Source organism: Macaca nemestrina, chromosome 6 (genome assembly GCF_043159975.1).
Source record: "Macaca nemestrina isolate mMacNem1 chromosome 6, mMacNem.hap1, whole genome shotgun sequence".
Lineage (NCBI taxonomy): Eukaryota > Metazoa > Chordata > Mammalia > Primates > Cercopithecidae > Macaca > Macaca nemestrina.
Genome location: NC_092130.1, coordinates 67,340,082 through 67,359,630, shown reverse-complemented (window position 1 = coordinate 67,359,630; position 19,549 = coordinate 67,340,082). Strand labels below are relative to the sequence as shown.

General features: G+C 46.2%; 1 protein-coding gene across 6 annotated transcripts in view; it reads right to left on the bottom strand.

Annotated features, from left to right (window-relative positions):
* Positions 1–19,549, bottom strand: part of LOC105499974 (MCC regulator of WNT signaling pathway) — a 480,351-nt gene that overhangs the window by 38,293 nt on the left and 422,509 nt on the right. For all 6 annotated transcript variants that reach the window (XM_011772875.2, XM_011772876.3, XM_024787157.2 and 3 more), the window contains 3 exons: positions 15,808–15,948; positions 13,136–13,239; positions 9,068–9,251 (listed from right to left, as the gene is read on the bottom strand). In XM_011772875.2, coding sequence (XP_011771177.1) covers positions 9,068–9,251; positions 13,136–13,239; positions 15,808–15,948 — 429 coding nt within the window. The remainder of the gene's footprint in view (positions 1–9,067; positions 9,252–13,135; positions 13,240–15,807; positions 15,949–19,549) is intronic.

Sequence of the window (19,549 nt, the reverse complement as noted above, 5' to 3'; positions counted from 1 at the left end):
GGTTAGGCATTGCTGTGCAGGTGTTTGTTACATGTGATTACCATTAAAATCAAGACACTGCAGGGTGACTGTTTCCATGAGGTGAGGGAACCTCATCTAATCAGAGAGGCCTTAAGGGAAAAGAAAGATCCCCCAAAGAGGGAAGAAATTCTTCCTCCAGATAGCTTTCAGACTCCAGACAGCTTTCAGACTCAAGACTGCAACATCAACTCTTCCCTGGGTCTCTAGCCGGAGCTGCAGACTTCAGATTTGCCAGCTCCATTATCAAATGGGCCAATTCCTTAAAATAAATCACTGTTTGTGATTTACTAGATATCTATATCAAGAGATCGATCTTGATCTCTCTCTTTATATCTAGGTATAGATCTCTCCATATAGATCCATCTCCCATTGGTTCTGATTTACGTGCTATCTTTATGTGAGACCCACGTGTCTTATATACTTGGAATATTCCCTGTCTTCTCATCTCTAAAATGAAGGTAATCATAGTATATGCTTCATAAAGTCAGGGTAAGGAATAAATGAGGTAAACTTAGAAGTGTTTGTAATAGCAAAGACATGGAATCAACCTAAATGCCCATCAGTGGTAGGCTGGATAAAGAAAATGTGGCACATATATACTATGAATACTATGTAGCCATAAAAAAAGAATGAGGTCATGTCATTTGCAGAAACATGAATGAAGCTGGAGGCCATTATCCTTAGCAAACTAATGTGGAAACGGAAAACCAAATACACATGTTCTTACTTATAAGTGGGAGCTAAATGATGAGAACACATGAACACATAGAAGGGAACAACAAACAATGGGCCTACTTGAGGGTACAGAATAGGAGGAAGGAGAGGACTGGAAAAAATAACTAATGTGTACTAGGCTTAATACCTGGGTGATAAAATAATCTATACAACAAACCTCCATGACATGAGTTTACTTGTGTAACAACCCTGCATATGTACCCCTGAACTTCAAAGTTAAAAAATATTAGAAGTGTTTAGAACAGTGCCCAGTGCATAGTAAGCACTCAATAAACACAGAAGCTATCATTCATCTGTTCAAGAAATATTGGAGTGCCAACTATGGGGTCCTGGAAAAATCCCTGCCCTCAAGGAACTCATATTCTAATAGAGGAGGCCGGGAAGTGAAATACACAGTCCATGAAAGGGTGAAAAATGAAGCAGGGAAGAGGTGTGGGGAGTGCAGAGTGAGCATGGGTTATTATTTGTGATTGAGCTGCAGGGAAGGCCTGCGTGATCCAGTGACATTAGGGTGGACCTAAGGGAGGCGCGAGAGGGAGCTGCGTGGATGTTTGCAGGACACAGTAAATGCAAAGGCTCTAGGTGGGGAGTGCAGCCAGCAGAACGAGATGGTGGCTGAAGCACAGTCAGGCAGGGGAGAGAAAGGAGGAGACGTGGTCAGAGATGGAGTGCGTGGGAGGGGCCAGGTGCCAGGTGATATAGCGTTTTATAAGGGCTGTGTCTTTTTCTCTAGGATTAGGATGGAGGCCATTGGGGGTTTTAACAGGGAGGGATGTGATCTGCCTTATTATAACAGGATCCCTTCTGGCCTCTAGGGTGAGGAGAGATGCAGGTAGGCCAGGGCAGAGGCAGGGGTGCACCTCAGGAGCTACAGCAACAATTCCAGGGAGAGATGCTAGCAGCTTGCAGCAAGGTGGGAGCAGGGAAGGCAGGGAGAAGGATAAAAATGACTACTGATCATCAGCATTACGTTTTCTCAAGCTATATTTTAAAAAGGATGAGGGGGAGAAGCAGCAACATCCTGCAGCTGCAACATTTCACGGACTATTCCACAGTGAAACGAGGCAGCTCAAGGGAAATGCAAAGACAGCAAACCGCGCCCACAGCAGAGGGCACTGAGGAGCTGGGCTGTGCATCGCAGGACCATCCAAAGGACTCTCGGCATCTCAGCGAAGGCCTGTCTGCCTGCAACCGGCTCAGCGGCAGGCACGCCTCGCACAAAACCCCCAAGCAGAGCTCACGAGCTCACCTTCACAGATCGTCAACACTGATGTGGAGGGACAGGCATCTAATGTTCCAAAGGCGAATGAATGACAAAATTAGAGCAAACTCAAGTACTGGCACTGTTTGCAAAGCATTCCACAGACAGGGCTGAGGGTGGAGATGTGCTCACAGCCTCGGCATGTTTAGACAGCGTGGCGCTGGCAGACAGCAGCGCTTCTCTTCCAGTTACTTGGGAGGTTTCAGGAATGAAATCCTTCCTTGTAAAGCTGGGACACAGGGCGTGGGGTTTACTTACACCTCTAGTCTTTCCTTTCATTAAAAATTATTTTGAAAAATTTCAAACCTGTAGAAAAACACAGAATAACTAACACCTGTGTGTTTACCACCCACGAGACATTGTGGTATATTTTCTTCAGACTACTTTTTGGGAAATATAAATTTATACCCAAAACACCTTTTGTAGACTTTCATTTAAAATAAAAATCACAAAATTCAAAGAGCAGTAAAAGCCAGCATTCTCTAATTACCCTGCAGGAACTGAAGTGATAATATTTTGGCAGATTTTCCATTTAGCAGGACTGGTCTACCCCAGCAGTTCTCCAAGAGGTGTCCTGGGCTAGCCGCACCAGCAGCACCTGGGGACTTGCTAGAAATGCACATTCTGGGGCCTGCTGTCAAGACCTCCAGAGTCATTGACTGGAATCTGAGGTCCAGCAATCTGTGTTTTCATATATCCTCTAGGCAGCTCTGACGCACGCTCAGATGTGAGAAGCACTGGTCTCCCCCTCAGGCTAAGGGGGCATTTGCTCAGTAGCCTGTGAGGTGACTGGATGCGCCCAGGTTTTCTAGGTAGAGGCGACGATGCTCCTGGCTGCCCTCGTGGCTGTCAGGGTCTACGAGCAGGTCTCTGATGTCAGTCAGATCTGGATAAATGTTCCTCCTCTGCCACTTACTTGCTTTATGGCCCAGAGTAAATTACCCAATGTTTCTGGGCTGCAGCAAATAGGAATACTAAGGATTCCTGCCTCACTAAGTTGTGGAAAGGATACGGCAGGCCCTGAAGCAGGCAGCTGGTGCTGCCACACAGTACCTGTCCTGTGGGAGGAGGAGGGACGGGTGGCCACTTTCCTGATGGTTTTGCCAACAGTCCCACAACACCTAACACCCCCAACACCAGACTCAGAGATCCCCTAAGCTGTCGGCCGTCTGCAGGTCATCCAGAATCTCTCCATCCCAGGGAGAACAAAAGCCACCAGTGGTTGACTAGACTTGAGAAATCACCTAGCCCTGTTGGGGAACACGAACGCAGGCAGGCAGAGACTGCCAGGCGCTGCCACCCTTAGGGCCCGGAGCCTGGTCCATGGCAGGCAGGGAAGGCTTTTGTTTTACCCTCTTTGCTATGAGTACAGTTTTCAAAGAGGAAGGAAATAAGAAAAAAAAAATAACAAAAGATCTCAGCCCACAGATCTTAACCCTGTTGGAAGCACAGAGCTTTAAAATGCTTTTAGTGGATAAAGTTTAATTTCAAGATAAACCTCACAGCCCCTCTGGCTTCCCTCTCCCGCTTCCCAGGACAGCAGCGGGGAACAGATCAGGCGAGGTTAATTACAATTCTGCTTTGAGCTCTTAACGTTTCACTGCAGAATATGATTATGACAATGGTAGGGGAGGGGAAGCCACTGGCCTTTTCTCTGGCCTCACAGACAAAGGCGCTGGCGGTCTCCCGAGGGCCTGCTGCTAGCTGCTGGGCAAGGGTTAAGTCATCCATTAACTCTCCCGGCTTGGAATGCTGGATGATCTCAGTTGTCAAGGGGGAATCAATCACTTTCTGTGGCTGCATTATTCCTCTCCAGAACGGGAGACTGTCTATGTTCTTTGAGAGTGACTGTGGGGGAAGGCTAATGACAAAAACCCTAGCCACACGTGTGTGCCTTGCTCTGGCTTCTCGAGGAGCTAGTCTAGGATGTGTGGGTTTCTCCTTTCCGTGATGCTCTGCTGGAGCTCCCGTCACGCTGGCTTTCCTCTGCATCTGTTCATTGCCAGCAGCTCTTCCAGCACACAGCATATGCAGCAGGCCTGTAGTCTGGTGGGAATGTGGGGCTGGCTGGTTTGGGACGGTTCAGGCTGACCCACTCTCCACCTACGCTGTCGACTATGGGAGATGCTGTTCAAACCAGCTACTGATGTCGAACATCCTCTCTTCTGTCCCTCTCCACCATGCCCCAGCTCTGTCCTCAAGACAGCTCCCCAGCCTGCTCATTAGAAGAAAAATTCATTTTTCATAGCCTCCTCAGCTTGCCTTGGCAGAAGGCTAGAAGGACATTTCGTTTATTTTGCCTTAAAAAATCCATGATGGCATTTTCTTGAAGTTTTCATCAACATCTTACTTGGCCCCAGCTGAGATCTGATTTCCATCAAGGAGCAGCTTGTCTTTTTTTTTGAGACGGAGTCTCACTCTGTTGCCCCGGCTGGAAGGCAATAGCATGATCTTAGCTCACCACAACCTCCGCCTCCGGGGTTCAAGCAATTCTTCTGCCTCAGCCTCCTGAGTAGCTGGGACTACAGGCACGCACCACCATGCCTGGCTAATTTTTGTATTCTTAGTAGAGACAGGGTTTCACTACGTTGGCCAGGGTGGTCTCAAACTCCTGACCTCATGATGTGTCCGCCTCGGCCTCCCAAAGTGCCCAGCAGCTCATTTTTAGAAGGAAAGTGCCCTGGGGGTGGGCATCTGTTTTGCTGAGCATTTGAAATTTATCTAAACAAGGGGGGTCAGTCCAGGTGACATTTGGCATTTAAGTCATTCCTAAGTGGCCCCATTTCTTTAAGCAGAAGCTCAAGCCTTGGCAGCTTGCCTGTATCTTTTACTGTTGTGCTAAAAATTACAGTCTTTTTTATTTTTAATAAAATAATAAATACAATCTTTCACTGTCATATAAAAAAATACAAAAATTAACCAGGTGTGGTGGTGGGTGCCTGTAATCCCAGCTACTCGGGAGACTGAGGCAGGAGAATCACTTAAACCTGGGAGACAAAGGTTGCGGTGAGCCGAGATCACGCCACTGCACTCCAGCCTGGGCGACAGAGCGAGACTCCATCTCAAAAAAGAAAAAGAAAAGAAAAGAAAAAGAGATGTAGTCATGTTTTTAAAGATGTCGTGTTTTGGTACACTAAGTACCCGCCTTCCAAACTCTTCTGCGGAGACTTATCCCTTTTCTTCTCCACCCCCAAGCTCCTGTGGAAACTGCCTTGGCCTCGTGCTGCTATGGCCACAGAGGATCAGGATAGCCATCAGAGCCCAGCTGGGCAAGATGTCCCTTTCCCACTTGACATCAGGGAGACCAGCCAGCTTTGTGTACAAATGCAGGTGGTGAGCTGGTTGTCTGTCACCTGGGAAAGGCTGCCCCCGAGAACAGGAAAGAGAACACAGGCTGCATGCAAGGGCCACACAGGCCAGACCCGAAGCCTAGTTCTGCTGCTGCTTTGTCTTAGGCAGCCCTCTGCCCGGGTATGCAGCTCATGGGTGTGAGATCTGATATCCTTCCAGTAAGACCCCTTTCCATTTAAGCTATTTGAGCACATTTCTGTTCTTTGCAACCATGCATCCTAACTAATAAAAAATGCAGTTAAATCTGTGGGAATATACCCCAAACTGTTCCCAATGTCCTTTCCAGTGAGAGTCCCAGAATGGAGAACTGTACTATCCCATGCATTTTGCAATGCTAGGATTTTAATTGCTTAGTTTTACAACAAGCATACAGTTCTTTTGAAATCAAGAAGTTAGAGCTCACTAGAAAAAAACCATAAAAAGCATTTCATGTCTATATCTTGTTCTCATAGAACCTAAAAGGTAAGTGATGAGGACATTTGAGGAGGACTGATCATAATGCTGTCATGTCAAGGATGTGTCTGGGCTGAGTCTCTAGAGCTCACTAACACCATTAAGCATTTGTCCCAAGGACTTTGGATAGACTCACCTGATACATGGATGGAAAAGCACCTCTCTTCAGTAAAGATGACTGTTTCAGCCAGATCTAGTCTGACTCTCATTCCTGAAGCTTACTGATGCCTGTTCTAACTAGGTGGCTGTTTCAAAACATTCACCCTTTCAATGGACATTATTTCACTCTCCTCAACCATTTTTTCTGCCCCAATGAAACTTTATCTTAATCCAGACTAGTTCAAAGAGTGAGAGCTGGGCACCTCTTGAGCTCTGCTGCCATCCAGTCCAATTTGGGGATTATATCCCAGAGTGAGTGGCCACACAGGCAGCACCCTGGCTGCCAGGAAGTACCCAGAGGCTCACAGCAAGGCTGCAACCACCATTCTCACAGCTCTCCCCGATCCCCATCTGGTGCCGAGACAAGGGACTCAATTTCAGTCTCTGAGAGTGCAGACTTGCTGTGGCCGATCCTGTCTGGGCGACAGTTCCTTTGTGGACTGAGAGCGATGACTACGCTGCACAGAAGGAGCTGAACCGTGAGGCCTGCTGCAGAGGGTGGGCTTGTCCAAGGATTCTATTTCCACTTCCCAACGCTTTAGTCCTTGTGCCTCTTTGTCATGATATGTTGATAAAGCCATCCAGGCAATCAACCTAGTCACTCTGTCCATAAGACCATTATACTTTCTGATGAGGCCATGGCTATATTTTTCAAAATGAAATAGCACTGATCCTGGGCTCCTGCCAACAGTCAACTGAGGGTTGGCTATCACTTTTATTCTCCTTGCTGGTTAACTACCCCTCTGCTGCTCCTCTCTATAACCATTAACCCTCCTGTCGTTAGGAGCTGCCTATGGGCTGCCAGAAATGCTGCTGGAGGTGCAATACTCAGCGTTCCTTTCCTGAACCCTTGAGGAGCAACTGATGGACACTCTGATTAGACCTCTTTAAGCTGGGTGGTTACACTGGGGGGAAAGGGATTTGCTGGGCCACATAAAGCTCCAACTCAGAAAGATCCTTTTCTTTATTTTCATAAACTTGACATGGGGGAATGTTTGAGCCAGAATGGCAAGATTTACAAACAAAATTACTATAATTATCATAATTATGAAAGCAGTCTGGTGGTTTGGGACTTTATTCTAAACCCACGTTTAACATAAAGCAGTCTAATTGCATCAGGTTCTAAGAATGTAGAGTGACAAATGAATGCCCCATGTGTGGTTCTTCTGTACTCAGAGCTGCTCTGATTTGGGCGGGAGGGTAAAAGTGATTTTTAAAGGAGAACTGGGTGAAATTGGAGCTAAAGCCCTCTGTATTTGATGGGAAGACCTACCTGAGACCGAAATTAATTTAAGAACCATTCTTTGGTGAGGTTATCCTTGGAAACAACGACTCTGTGTTTTGAATTTATCTCAATCTGCAGAAACATATGATCCCAAATTAAATTTCTCTAAGAAAACAGTCTCAAAATCAAGGCTAACCTGTAAGTTCAAGTACTTCTAACAAATATTCAAAAGCTAAATAGATGGTGATAAAACTGTTCTCACTCCTGACTGGTTCTAAATTCGTCTCTGATTTAGAATAAAACCCCCAAATTCTTTTTGTGGGTAGGGAGGTTTGAACAAATGATCTGTGGCACAAACCACATAAGCTACTGAAACAGCACACATTTCCTATCAAGCAAATTCCTGTGTTCACTAATGAAACAATACAGCATCACTGACAACATGAGAACTACATTTCTGTACTAAATAAACACACAAATTATAGATAACACACATCTGGAAGAGTCATTAAGAAGAGCATCTGCTTTCTGTGTTTACACAGTAGGATCTGGTTTTATGAAAAAAATTGTAATCTGTGCTTCACTGAATGAGACAATTGTTGCTAAAGTAAAGAAGACTCAAGTCCCGGTTGTTTGTGGGCACCTGGCTGATCGTATTCCTGGGCATGTCCCCGCCCCGGGACACCTGGGCCAGTACAGGTAAATGGACGCACTGAGGGAGATGATGGGTCCTACGGCGGGGAAAGAGAGAGGGAATATTCAGTTGCTTTCCAGCACCAAGAAAGCATCAGTATTTCTCCTCTGGCTCTCAATAGTCAATGTATCTTTATGCAGTTCTGGTCACTTAGACTGCAAGTAGACACTGTTTTGTTATATCATGAGATCCAATGTGGGAAGGGCAATATGCTCGGTGCTGAAATCCCGGGTTCCTGTCCAGGTTTCCCTCTTATCACCGAGCAGGTCACTGACATATCTCTGAGCCAAGGGTTCCTCACCTGTGAAAACGGGGTAAGTTACCCTTCCAAGTCTTTCACTATTTGGCAATTATGTAAGAATCTCTAACAAAGTGTCTTCTAGACTGAGGACTGGTAAATAAAGGGAAGGCATTCAAGTTTTTAGGGCTTTGGTGGCAAGAAATGAGAAGGTAAGTAGAAAGGGTTTCATTCTGACTCTCCACTCCCATCCAAAAGAATCAAATGACTTCAGCAAATTATGCTCAGCAAGGTCTTCGCTGCTCTCTTCCTCATCTTTTTCAAGCACCCACTTTAATTTCCTAGATTCACAGACAGTGAACTTGACCTCAGGTTCATGACTGAGTGTCTGTAAGCACATGCTGTGAATGCCGCATCATTCCATGAGGCAAAAAAGATGGGAGGAGAGGCTCTTGCCTGAGAAGAGCTTATAGAGGATGGAGGCACAAGAGGACGGGAGAGAGATGTCTGGAACTAGGATGGGCTGGGCTGGGCCTCGGGACCACAGGGACCATTTGCAGCAAACGGGTCTCGGCTACCCCAAGTGCTTCCTGGAGATGACGACTTACAAAGAAATGAAGAACAGAACAACGTAGGATAAAATGGATCCAACAGAAAGGTAGGTTTGCATTCTATCTCTACCACTTTCCACAGCAAATCTCTCCTCTCGCGACTGCAGGTTCCACATTGGCAAAGCGAGAGGGCCACTTTCTAGCTCTTCTGTTCTGATCTTCTGACTCCTTTTTGAATGGAGCATGCTGCAAGCCAGAATCTATGTCTGCCTTTTCCCAAGCCACACAGTCCCCAAGAGCTGGGTCACTGCACACCAAGTCCAGTGAACAGATGCCAGGTGGACACGCGCCCGCCCCGGGGCAGAAGGCTGAGCATTACCTGGTGTGGCTGTTGGAGGAGAGGCTCTCCCAGGGCTGCACGCTGCAGCCGGCCACGGCAAAGGCTCCTCCACAGCTGCCATCCAGTTTCATAAGCAGGGCCTTGGCAGCGTTCTCAGCTGTCTTCCGGCAGTCATGAGCTCGCTTGAGCATCTGAGTGATGTTTTCATCCCCCGACTGGTCTCCTAGGTGGCAGAGAAGCCAATGGATTAATCAACATAGGCCTGGACAACGCACGCCTGGGAGTGACTGTGCATAATTAACTCTCAGTTACTTAGCGCAGAGGTGGTGCTGTGGAGGGGCATCAGCAGTGCCCAGCGGAAGAGAAGATCTGTGTTCTGGGCCTGGCACTGTCACTTAGAAGCTGCACATGGGAAGGTTATTTCTCTGCTCTTTCTCTGGGCTCCACTGGCCTCAGGGACAAATGTAGGAGTTGGCCAATGGGATCACCACATTTCTGTTTCCAGCTCTAACATGCTCTGATTTTTCTAATGATGCAGGCTCCTGGCTTCTCCTCCCATTCAGCCACAAGTCTACCATTTGGCCATTCCTCTGTGCACTGGCACTTCCCTGTGAAGGAGGGAGGGAGAAACTGGGGCAAAACTGTGCCATCTTTCCACATGTCTACAGCTTTGATTAGAGCCCTGTGTGGGGGCAAGAGAGACAAAACTAATGGTTCAGATGAGAGCTTTAGATCGGCTCTGTATTATATGTACCGATGGCACCCCTGACCCTTCTCTTGGCTTAGTAATCATGAACTCAAATGCCTCCAGGAGCCAGGTAACTGGGCTAGTGCAGAACATCAGGGTGTCGTGGGCACTCGCACAGACCAGGCAGTGAAGTTCCTGCCCAAAACATTCACATTGCTATTGTGTTTTAAAACTGTGCTGAAAAAGACAAAACTATAGAGATAGTGAAAAGATCATGGGTGCCTGAGCTGAGGTGGGAGGACTGCTCGAACCTAGGAGTTCAAATACAGCCTTGGTAACAGAGCAAGACCCTGTCTCCAAAACGACAACAAGAACAACAGCAACAACAATGGTTGCCAGGGGATGGGGGTGGGGGAGGAATGAATAGGTGGAGCCAGAGAACGTTTGGGGCAGTGAAACTACTCTGTATGATACTATAATGGCGGACTCAAGTTGTTATACATTGGCCCAAACCCAACAATGTACAGGACCAAGAGTGAGCCCTGATGTATACTATGGGCTCTGGGTGATGATGATGTGTGACTGTAGGTTCATCACTTGTAACTAATATACTACCCTGATGGGGGATGCTGAAAATGGGGGAGGCCGTGCATGTTGAGGGTTGGAGGCATATGGGAAATCTCTGTACCTTCCTCTCAGTTTTGCTGTGAACCTAAAACTGCTCTAAGAAACAAGGTCTTAAAAAAAACAAAACAGAAACTGTGCTGGCTGAACAAATCACTAGTTTGCTACCTGTACAGCACAGATCCACGCTCTTCCAAATATTTTAAAAGGAAATCTTACGCCAAACCATACAAAATGCTATTCTAACATACAAACAAGATTAACGTGGAATTGGATGAAGTGGGCAGAAGTGGGAGACGCTCAGAGTCCCACCCTCCAACCCCACTGCCGAGGCCCAGAGAAACTCCTCCAGCTTCCCAGGGCACAGTTTGAAAACCACTGGCTTAAAGCATCTGTGAATGAAAGGATGAACAAAATGAATGCCTGTGACATCAACAAGAAACAAAGAAAAGACCCACAATCACAGACCCTGTGGGTGCACGTCACAAATGAGTTCTTGCTTTGCTGTGCGGCAGCTCTACAGCATGATGGGGCCGTATGACGGGCCAGCTGCTGCCGTCAGCAGAATGCAAGGGCGAGGCTGAACGGGGAACTGCTTAAAATCAAGCCCGCCCTCAGCACTACAGAGAATGGGCAGGAAATGGGGTGGACCCATTCCGCAGGCCAAAAATCCCTGGAACTCCCTCCTGTCATTTCTCTGACAAGCTTCACGTCTCACTTCTCTCCATGAATAAGACATTTTACATATATCTCACCACTGACCGCTCTTTGGAAGCAGGCATGACATTACTGACTGGCTCATCTTATAAATGTATACATGAGCTTCCCAGTATTAGGTAAATACAAAGCATTTCATTATTGATTTTGAATATTTAAAAGGCAGATTTAGTTAAGCTCTTTCAGCTCCTACACCAAATAACTGCACTGAGTAGGTACATGCCTAATGAAAGGTATCTTGTGAGGCCTGAACAGGTTTAAGACACTCCTCTGATACCAACTGGAAATACAAAGATTGACTTTTTTCCTTTAATTTATCGTTTTTCTTAATACGTATATTAATTTTAAAAAAAACCTGACAGCAGGCCAAGATCAGTTTAGGATCTGTTTCATATGAGGAGTAAAGTTTTATGGTTCAGTTAAAAGACCTGAAAAATGAGGTTTCTAATGGAAATGCTGGCAGAGTTTCTACTTCTGGGCTGGGCTGGTAATACTATTAAAAAAAAACCAGAGGGAGGAGCAGAGCATGGCTCTCCATACAAATGAAGGCGTGCTCCTTTGTTGGATCACTTGGATATGAAGCAGGAAATTAATACCCAGGATACTTTCCTTCCTTCAGTTTTGCTTCAGATTCCTGTGCAAATCGAAACTGAAGGAGGAAACACATGTGAGTGTGCATTGCAAAAGTGAGCCCCCAGGCAAGAGGGGTGGAGTGGGGAAGAAGGACAGGAGGGTGCATTCAGAAGGTGCCTGGATGGTGACCTCCTTGCAGGGTGTATCCTGGATGGACAAGTCCTAATGGAAGCTCACAGCGGAAAGCCGGTCCATGACAGAGGCCTGGCCACACACATGGGAATGCCTGGCCTGCCCACACCACCCATCTTTGGCTCTGGAGTGACCTGGCCACCTGGGCTTTCTGTTTACTTGCTATTGCCTCTCCGAAGGCTAAGGGGGTGTCTGGGGCTTAGCTCTGCATGGAGAGATGGCCACCTTTCTTCTTGGGTCTCTCTTTCCTCTTAGCACTGTTTCTGCCACAGTCCTCACATCACTGCAGGCTCAGAGCCACAATCACTGGCCACATTTTAGCAAATGCTGCTGCTTCCTAGAATGACACGCTTGTGTCTGTCCCAGTTAGATACTCCTTCCACCTTACTCAAAATCGAGGGATAGAAGTGAGCGGGCAGTGCAGATCTCAAGGTACAGGTCAGGCCAACAGGGCACAGGATCCCCGGGGCTGGGGGAAGGGCAGGCACAGGAAAGCGAGGTGGGTGAACATTCTGTGATGCTGACACGAGCAGGGTGTGATACTACTTCTTCTTTATTTGTAAGACACCTGGAGACCTGGCAGGGGAAACCCATGTTTCAAAACTACTCAAAAGCTGGGCGCAGTGGCTTACGCCTGTAATCCCAGCACTTTGGGAGGCTGAGGCAGGTGAATCACCTGAGGTCAGGAGTTCGAGACCAGGTTGACCATCATGGTGAAACTCTGTCTCTACTAAAAATACAACATTAGCTGGGCGTGGTGGCATATGTCTGTAATCCCAGCTACTCGGGAGGCTGAAGCAGGAGAATCGCTTGAACCCCCCAAGATCATGCTACTGCACTCCAGCCTGGGCAACAAGAGCAAAACTCCATCTCAAAACCAACAAACAAAAAAACAACTACTACTCAGAGATAAATTTGGAGAAGCTCAGCCAATGAAACGAGACGAGGTGAAGGCCATGTGGCAGCAGCATGCGCCTTGACAACAGGCATCAGAGAGGCAGCTGTGGACACGCCAGCCCCTTTCATCGATGATGCGGCCCCAGCTCCATCTGGCCCCACTGTCAGCCCAGGAGAAAGCAGCTCCTAAGAAGGCTTGTTTGTTTTAACTTGTCTGCTATTCTGTTTCCACTCCAGTTCTTGCTGCATTCAACATAAACAATTTACCCACTCAGTCATGAGGAAAAACGAAAAACACACTTGACAACCAAATTTTGTGTTGTCAGGAGATGATTCAATGCCAGCCGCCGAGACAGGGGCAGGAGCAAAGGAGGCAGGGAGACAAGAGGAGGAAGAGGGACTCCGGAGACACTTACCAGGGGAGGACCCCACGCCCGCCGCTCGGAACTGCCCCAGGATGAGGCTCTGCTCACTTTCCGCCAGTGCCAGGAGGAGTTCATAGGCTTCGATGCACTGCTCGCTGAAACAAAGCACACGCGGCCTCAGCCCTGGCAGGGAACAGCGGACACCTTCAATGTGGCGCAGGTTCCTGCGCAGGAGGCAGCTCAGGTGCTGTCTCGGCCTCACTCTCCACACAGGCAAGGAAACCACCCATGAATATTCCCAGGTCAAGGCCAGTGGCTTGCTCTTTCATTTGGCCTTTTTATTTTTAAACTTTTAACTTGGTTCTGGAAAAATACAACAGAAACAATAAAGGTGGGAGAGGCAAGTGTGTCATCCCTTCAGTGACCAGCTGAAAGGACCACGTGATTCCCTTGTGGTAGGCCGCTCCAGGCAGTCCCGCTGAGCCCGCACCCTGGTGTCCACACCCTTGTGCTGTCCCCCATTCGCACTGTACCAGGGTTGGTCTGTGTGACCAAAGCGACAGTAGGTCACTTCCAAAATAGCTTACTAAAAATCCCTGACTTCCATCTTGGTCATTCTCTCTCACTTCACTCTTTCTCAGACCATCCTCCCTGGAGCAGGCCAGCTGTCGTGTCTTGAAGACTCTCAGTCAGTCCTATGGAGAGGTCCACATGGGGAGGAATGACTAAGGCCTCCAGCCAACAGCCATGTGAGAGAGCCTTCTTAGAGCAGATCCTCCAAGCTCCCGCTGAGGTCTCAGATGGTACAGTCCTGGCTGACAGCTTGACCAGAATCTCACAAGAGACCCTAAGCCAAAACCACCTACTAAGCCACCCCAGGTTCCTGATCCTTGAAATTGTGATGCAGTAAGTGATTAGTCATACAACAATAGGTAACTAATATAACATCCCACAAGGAGATGGTTTTGACCTAGACCTGCACTATTCAATAAAGTATCTACTAGCCACAAATAGCTATTTAAATTGAAAACATATTGAGTTAAATAAAATGAAAAAGTCCATTCCTCCATTGCAGTAGCCATACTTCATATGTTCAGTAGCCATACATGGCTAGTGGTTACCATATTGGGCAGTGCATGTAGAGAACAGTTCCATCATCACAGAAAAGTTCTATTGGATTCTCATAAAACTAGAAGTGCTTAAAATGTCTCATGAAACATTCTTAGGCCTTCACAAAATCTCTGACAAGAGTTTGAGTTTGGATTTCTAGGAAGAGGAAACATAGTCACTCTTCTTTGTGCCCATCATTCATTGGGCAAACAAGGTAAAATATCAAAGAACAGTTCCTTTCCTGTAGCCTGAGACCCACGTGGCCCACGTCCACACAAGAGGTGGAACATATGCACAGCATCCTCAGGGGCCCAGATAACATGCCTGCAGTAGGAACATTTCCTCTTTAAGAAAGTAACCATCTAGCTTCTTCAAGCTGAACAGGGGATGTGTTGCCTCATTTAGTCAACAATTTGTTTTGATTGCCTTTATTTTCACTGTCCTTTACTAACAGTTAAGACAAACAGCTGAAATGCTAGACCTAGGTGCTTCCAGTTCCTAGTTTCAAAGGCAGTTCATATTCCAGACATGTGAGGACACTTCCTTATCCAGGTACTAATGTGGAGAAAGACCTTTCTGCTCAAAGGCAGATTGTGGGTGGATAGCAGCCAGCTTCAAGGGTTATCACAGATGAGTTATCTGCTTGCTTTGCTGTTTGTAAACCAGAATGATTGCTTTGTAGCTTTGGTCCTATTTATTTTGCTTTGATTATTTCTTGAATAAACAAGAATGTTTCTTAAAACAATACCAAACTTTTTAGAGGATGCTAAGTGTACGATACAGTCAACTACTCTGAGGCCTTGGCAAATACGCTTAAGTGGTAATGCTAATAAAAGAAACCTATGATGATAATAATAAGGGATAGTTTTGCAGCTTTAAACAAGCGGTAATTTAAAAACAGATAAATTTCAAAGTGATGAGGCAGAAAAAAAAAAAGCGGTCCATTCAAATTACAACTTGCTCACCAATGAGTGAAATGTAGTTATTTAAACTGGCTTGTTCTCACGACAAAAAATCAGCAGCATGCCTGAAGAGCCAGGAAAATATTCATATCCTTTGACCTACAGTTCCTGCTGCCGGATTTTATCCAGAGGAAAATATTCAAAAGAATGAAGATCTTATCTGCATTAAATTATTCATCATAGAATTATTTTTAATATTAAAAGTCTAAATGTCCTTTAGAAAAGTGAGTAAATTAACAATATAAAAACTTGATGGAGGGGTTACAGCCGTTCAGAATAAAGAGAGGCTATTAAAAGCAACATTTTACAACTATGACAAAGAAATAGAATGCACTAGATTTATAGCAATGTAAATTACATATGAATATGAATAAAAATCTGCAAGAACAAATGAACATGTAACACACCAAAAAAATCGATATTTTGAGTGACAGTACCTAAATGAAATAATATTTAAGAGGAATATGCTAGGAGAAATATACCTGTTTACTAACATCATATTCATTACTCTTAGCTATCTGCTGGTCCAAACCGCCAGATATGCCTTCTAGAAGCCTATTTCCTGCTTTTATTCTGCAGGTTACTCTGGATGCATTTCTACCCTGAAGTAGCTCCAAACATCCCAGTGTGTGCCTTGTGCTGTTTTCCTACCTGTACTGTAAGGCCAGCCTCAGCGCTGTGGCGTTGGATTCGTATTTTCCCACCAGCATGCTCATCCTCTCGGCATTGCTTTTACATTCCTCCAGGGTTATAGTCAGGAGATCATTTTGGGATTTGAGGTGCTCAATCCGGCTACAAAGGGTTGTAACAAAAATCAAGGGTTACAATTAATTTGCCAATATTTCAGTTGTCTCATTTATGTTCAGGCCAGAAAAGCATGCTAGGATGTGGGCTTGTCAGATTAGCAGCTGACACAGTATTTTGTCAAAGAAGCAACTCTACATAAAAGTATCACTAAACTCTGTGTGAATTACAAATAAAAAATAAGCCCCCTGGTTAAAAATAAGACCCCGAGCCATTGCCACGCTCACTCCAGGTCTAGCATGAGCAGGGCACAGTGCTAGGCTCTGGAGATATTCCAAGGAAAGAAGACAGCTGTGCAACCTCCAGGTCCCTACCATGTGGAACGCCTGGTGGGCTTAGATAAGTCACCCTCCACATGCAGGGATGAAAAGCAGCATCACAGCAGTCACGGCTATTTGTTAAGCCTTTGCTTTAGTGATTCTCCCAGCAGCCCTTTCAATTAAGTATTGTTATTCCCATTTCAGATGAGGAGATGGAGGCCCAGAAACATTAAGTATCTTGCCCTGGGTTTTGAACCAGATCCCGTCCTCATAATCACAAACTACAAAGAGAACCAAAGGATGAATCAGTGAGTGAATAGGAACCGCCCCGGCGGCCTTTAAGTGGGAAATGGACCAGGAGCTGTGGACTGTACCCAGAGCTCCTTTCGGGTTACACAGTCTAGCAGCTCTAACTAGTGCTAGGATAAGCATTGGGAACTTGAAGTTTTACAGGATTCAGAACTGTAGACTCAGGGCAAATGAGTTTGTGGCAAAGTCAGCAAACAAATGAATAATATAATCCTTCAGCTTCTCCATTTTCCATCTCAGGGCACAGATGCTCTTGATGCCACAATTCATTTTCCATGGGACACATCTATTTGTAGTACTCTGACCACTAAGTCTTAAAGAGAAAGAGCTTCACACACACAAACTGCAAGTGACTTGAAATGTTAAGGGGTTTGGAAGCCATCAGCTTCAAGGAAAAATCTTAGACTCACGCCTTAGAGCAGAATATGGAGACATTTGCCAACATGGAAGATACTTGGTGAGTGTAGAAGAACTAAGATCACTGCCAGGCTCTGGCCACTCCGAGGTCATTTCAAGGTAAGGTGCTGTAAGAATGCTTTTCTGCCCCTGTTCACGTTAAGACTTCTTGAAAAGAGTCCCTATTCTCTCATTTACTTTTCTTTTTTTTTTTTTTTTTTGAGACGGAGTCTTGCTCTGTCGCCCAGGCTGGCGTGCAGTGGCCGGATCTCAGCTCACTGCAAGCTCCACCTCCTGGGTTCACGCCATTCTCCTGCCTGAGCCTCCCGAGTAGCTGGGACTACAGGCGCCCGCCACCTCGCCCGGCTAGTTTTTTGTATTTTTAGTAGAGATGGGGTTTCACCGTGTTAGCCAGGATGGTCTCGATCTCCTGACCTCATGATCCGCCCGTCTCGGCCTCCCAAAGTGCTGGGATTACAGGCTTGAGCCACCGCGCCGGCCATTTACTTTTCAGCTTGCTCCAGTCTATAGTCCGTCCCTGCTAATTAGATAAAGCCTTTACCCAACTCATAGACCTCCATGTGGCCAAGCCCATCTCAGGGCCCTTCTCAGGCAACACCTCACTGACCTGTTACTCTTCCCTTCTTAAAGAGCTCCCCTCACTTAAGCCAGGGTGGGTCTCTGCTGGTTTTCTTCCTGCCCTAGCAGCTACTTCCTCTCAGTCGCCTTTGCTAGATGCTCATTCTCTATAAAATTGGGAAGGCTTGGCATTCTCTTGGGGCTGTCCCGGGGACCCCTCTGCTATCGACACTCCCACCCTAGGGGCGATTTCTTTCCAGTCCCATGACTTTATTAGGCAGGTAAGATCCACTGGCTCCCAACTTTCTCTAGCCCAGAGCCTGCCTGTGAGGGCCAGGTTCACATACCCAGCTGCCTTCCTGACATTTCCCTTTGCTGTCACATTGCTACCTCCAATGTAACATTCCAAAGTGGGATTCTTGATTTTCCCTGCACCTCATCCTCCCTTATCTTCTCCATCTCAGTAAATGCCAACACCATCTACCCAACACTACACGCCAGACCAAGCTTGTCCAACCTGTAGGCTGCATGAGGCCAACACAAATTTGTAAACTTTCTTAAAACATCACGAGATATTTTTGCAATTTTTTTTTCAGTTCATCAGCTATCATTACTGTTAGTGGATTTATGTTCGGCCCGAGACATTCCTCTTCTTCCAATGTGGTCCAGGAAGCCAAAAGATTGGACGCTCCTGCACTAGACCTCTGAGAATCTTTTTTGAGACCATCCCTTTTTCTCATCCAAGTGGAAACCAGCTGCAGTTTCCACTGCTTTCAGCACCGCATATGTCGTACGTGAAGCCCCTGGCCCCATCCCGCCACAGCTACCCTCGTGCACTGCAAAGATCATGCTGCTTCCACTCTTATCTCACCCTTCCCATTTTCCACACCCGGGTGAGCTTCCATAGTGTCAATCAGATCTTGTTCTTCCACATTAAAAAACCCTTTAATGACTTCCAATTATACTTAAAGAGTAAAACGTGTCCATGGCATCAAAATCCACATCTGAGCCAGCCCCTGCTCTGCCACCTCATCTCGTGTAGCTTCTTCCCCTTACTCCATTTCAGTTCCATTGGCCTTTGGACAGCTCCTCTTTCAGGCCTCATGGTTGTTAAGTGGCCATAAGAATATCAGTTTGCCATATGGCTGCTTTTTTTTTTTTTTTTTTTTTGTAATCCATCTCAATGTAAGCCTCCCCTCTTCAGACACCTTCCCTGACTACCCATCGAAAAATCAACCCTCCCTCAGCTTCTGCTGGTGTCCTATTTATTTCCTTCTTGGATCTTTCTTATCATCTTATTTGTTTTCTCCTTGGTCTATTTTCCCTAACAGAATATAAGCTCCATGAGAGCAGGGACCCTATTATCTGTTTTACTTTGCTTTGCGTGCCACGTAGCCTAGCATATAGTAGATGTTTAACACAGATTTGTTAGAGAAGGAAAACATTTTGGTGGGTACGGATGTCACCCCTCCCCTGCCAATCATGAAGCTAAAGGCTAACATACTTTGAGAGTAATAGGCCTCCAACTTTGAGGTAGGTAGTTAAAATAGCAGACATCAGGATATACTGGTAGCTTATTTCTAAGAAGCCCCAGGTTCCCGCAGCAGCTAGGATCACAGAGATGACAATGGAGGTGAGGTCAATGGGTAAGGGTTGGAATTCCATCTCAGCTACTTAATAGCTCTGGATTTAAGACAAGTCACTCAACTTGGGACTTCAAAGTCTTTGTTTTCTCATTTGCAAAACAGGACTACTCTACTCTCACAGGTTGAGGATTAAGTGGCTGTCTGTGAGAGCCCTTTGTAAGCTGTTAAACACCACAATAACATGAGCTACCAGCAAAATATTTCTCCCTTCTTTGGTCTCTCCTGGGTGTATATAACTGAGTAGAAAGCAACTCCCCTATTCAAGTTCAGCCACAAATCCAACTTGTTAAATCCCAGAATCTGTAGAGAGGAGATCCTCACTAAATCGAGGTCCCCCTGAAGGCATCTAACTTCATTAAATTGCAAAGGGCATATCTGATTCAGTTTTTAAGCACTCCC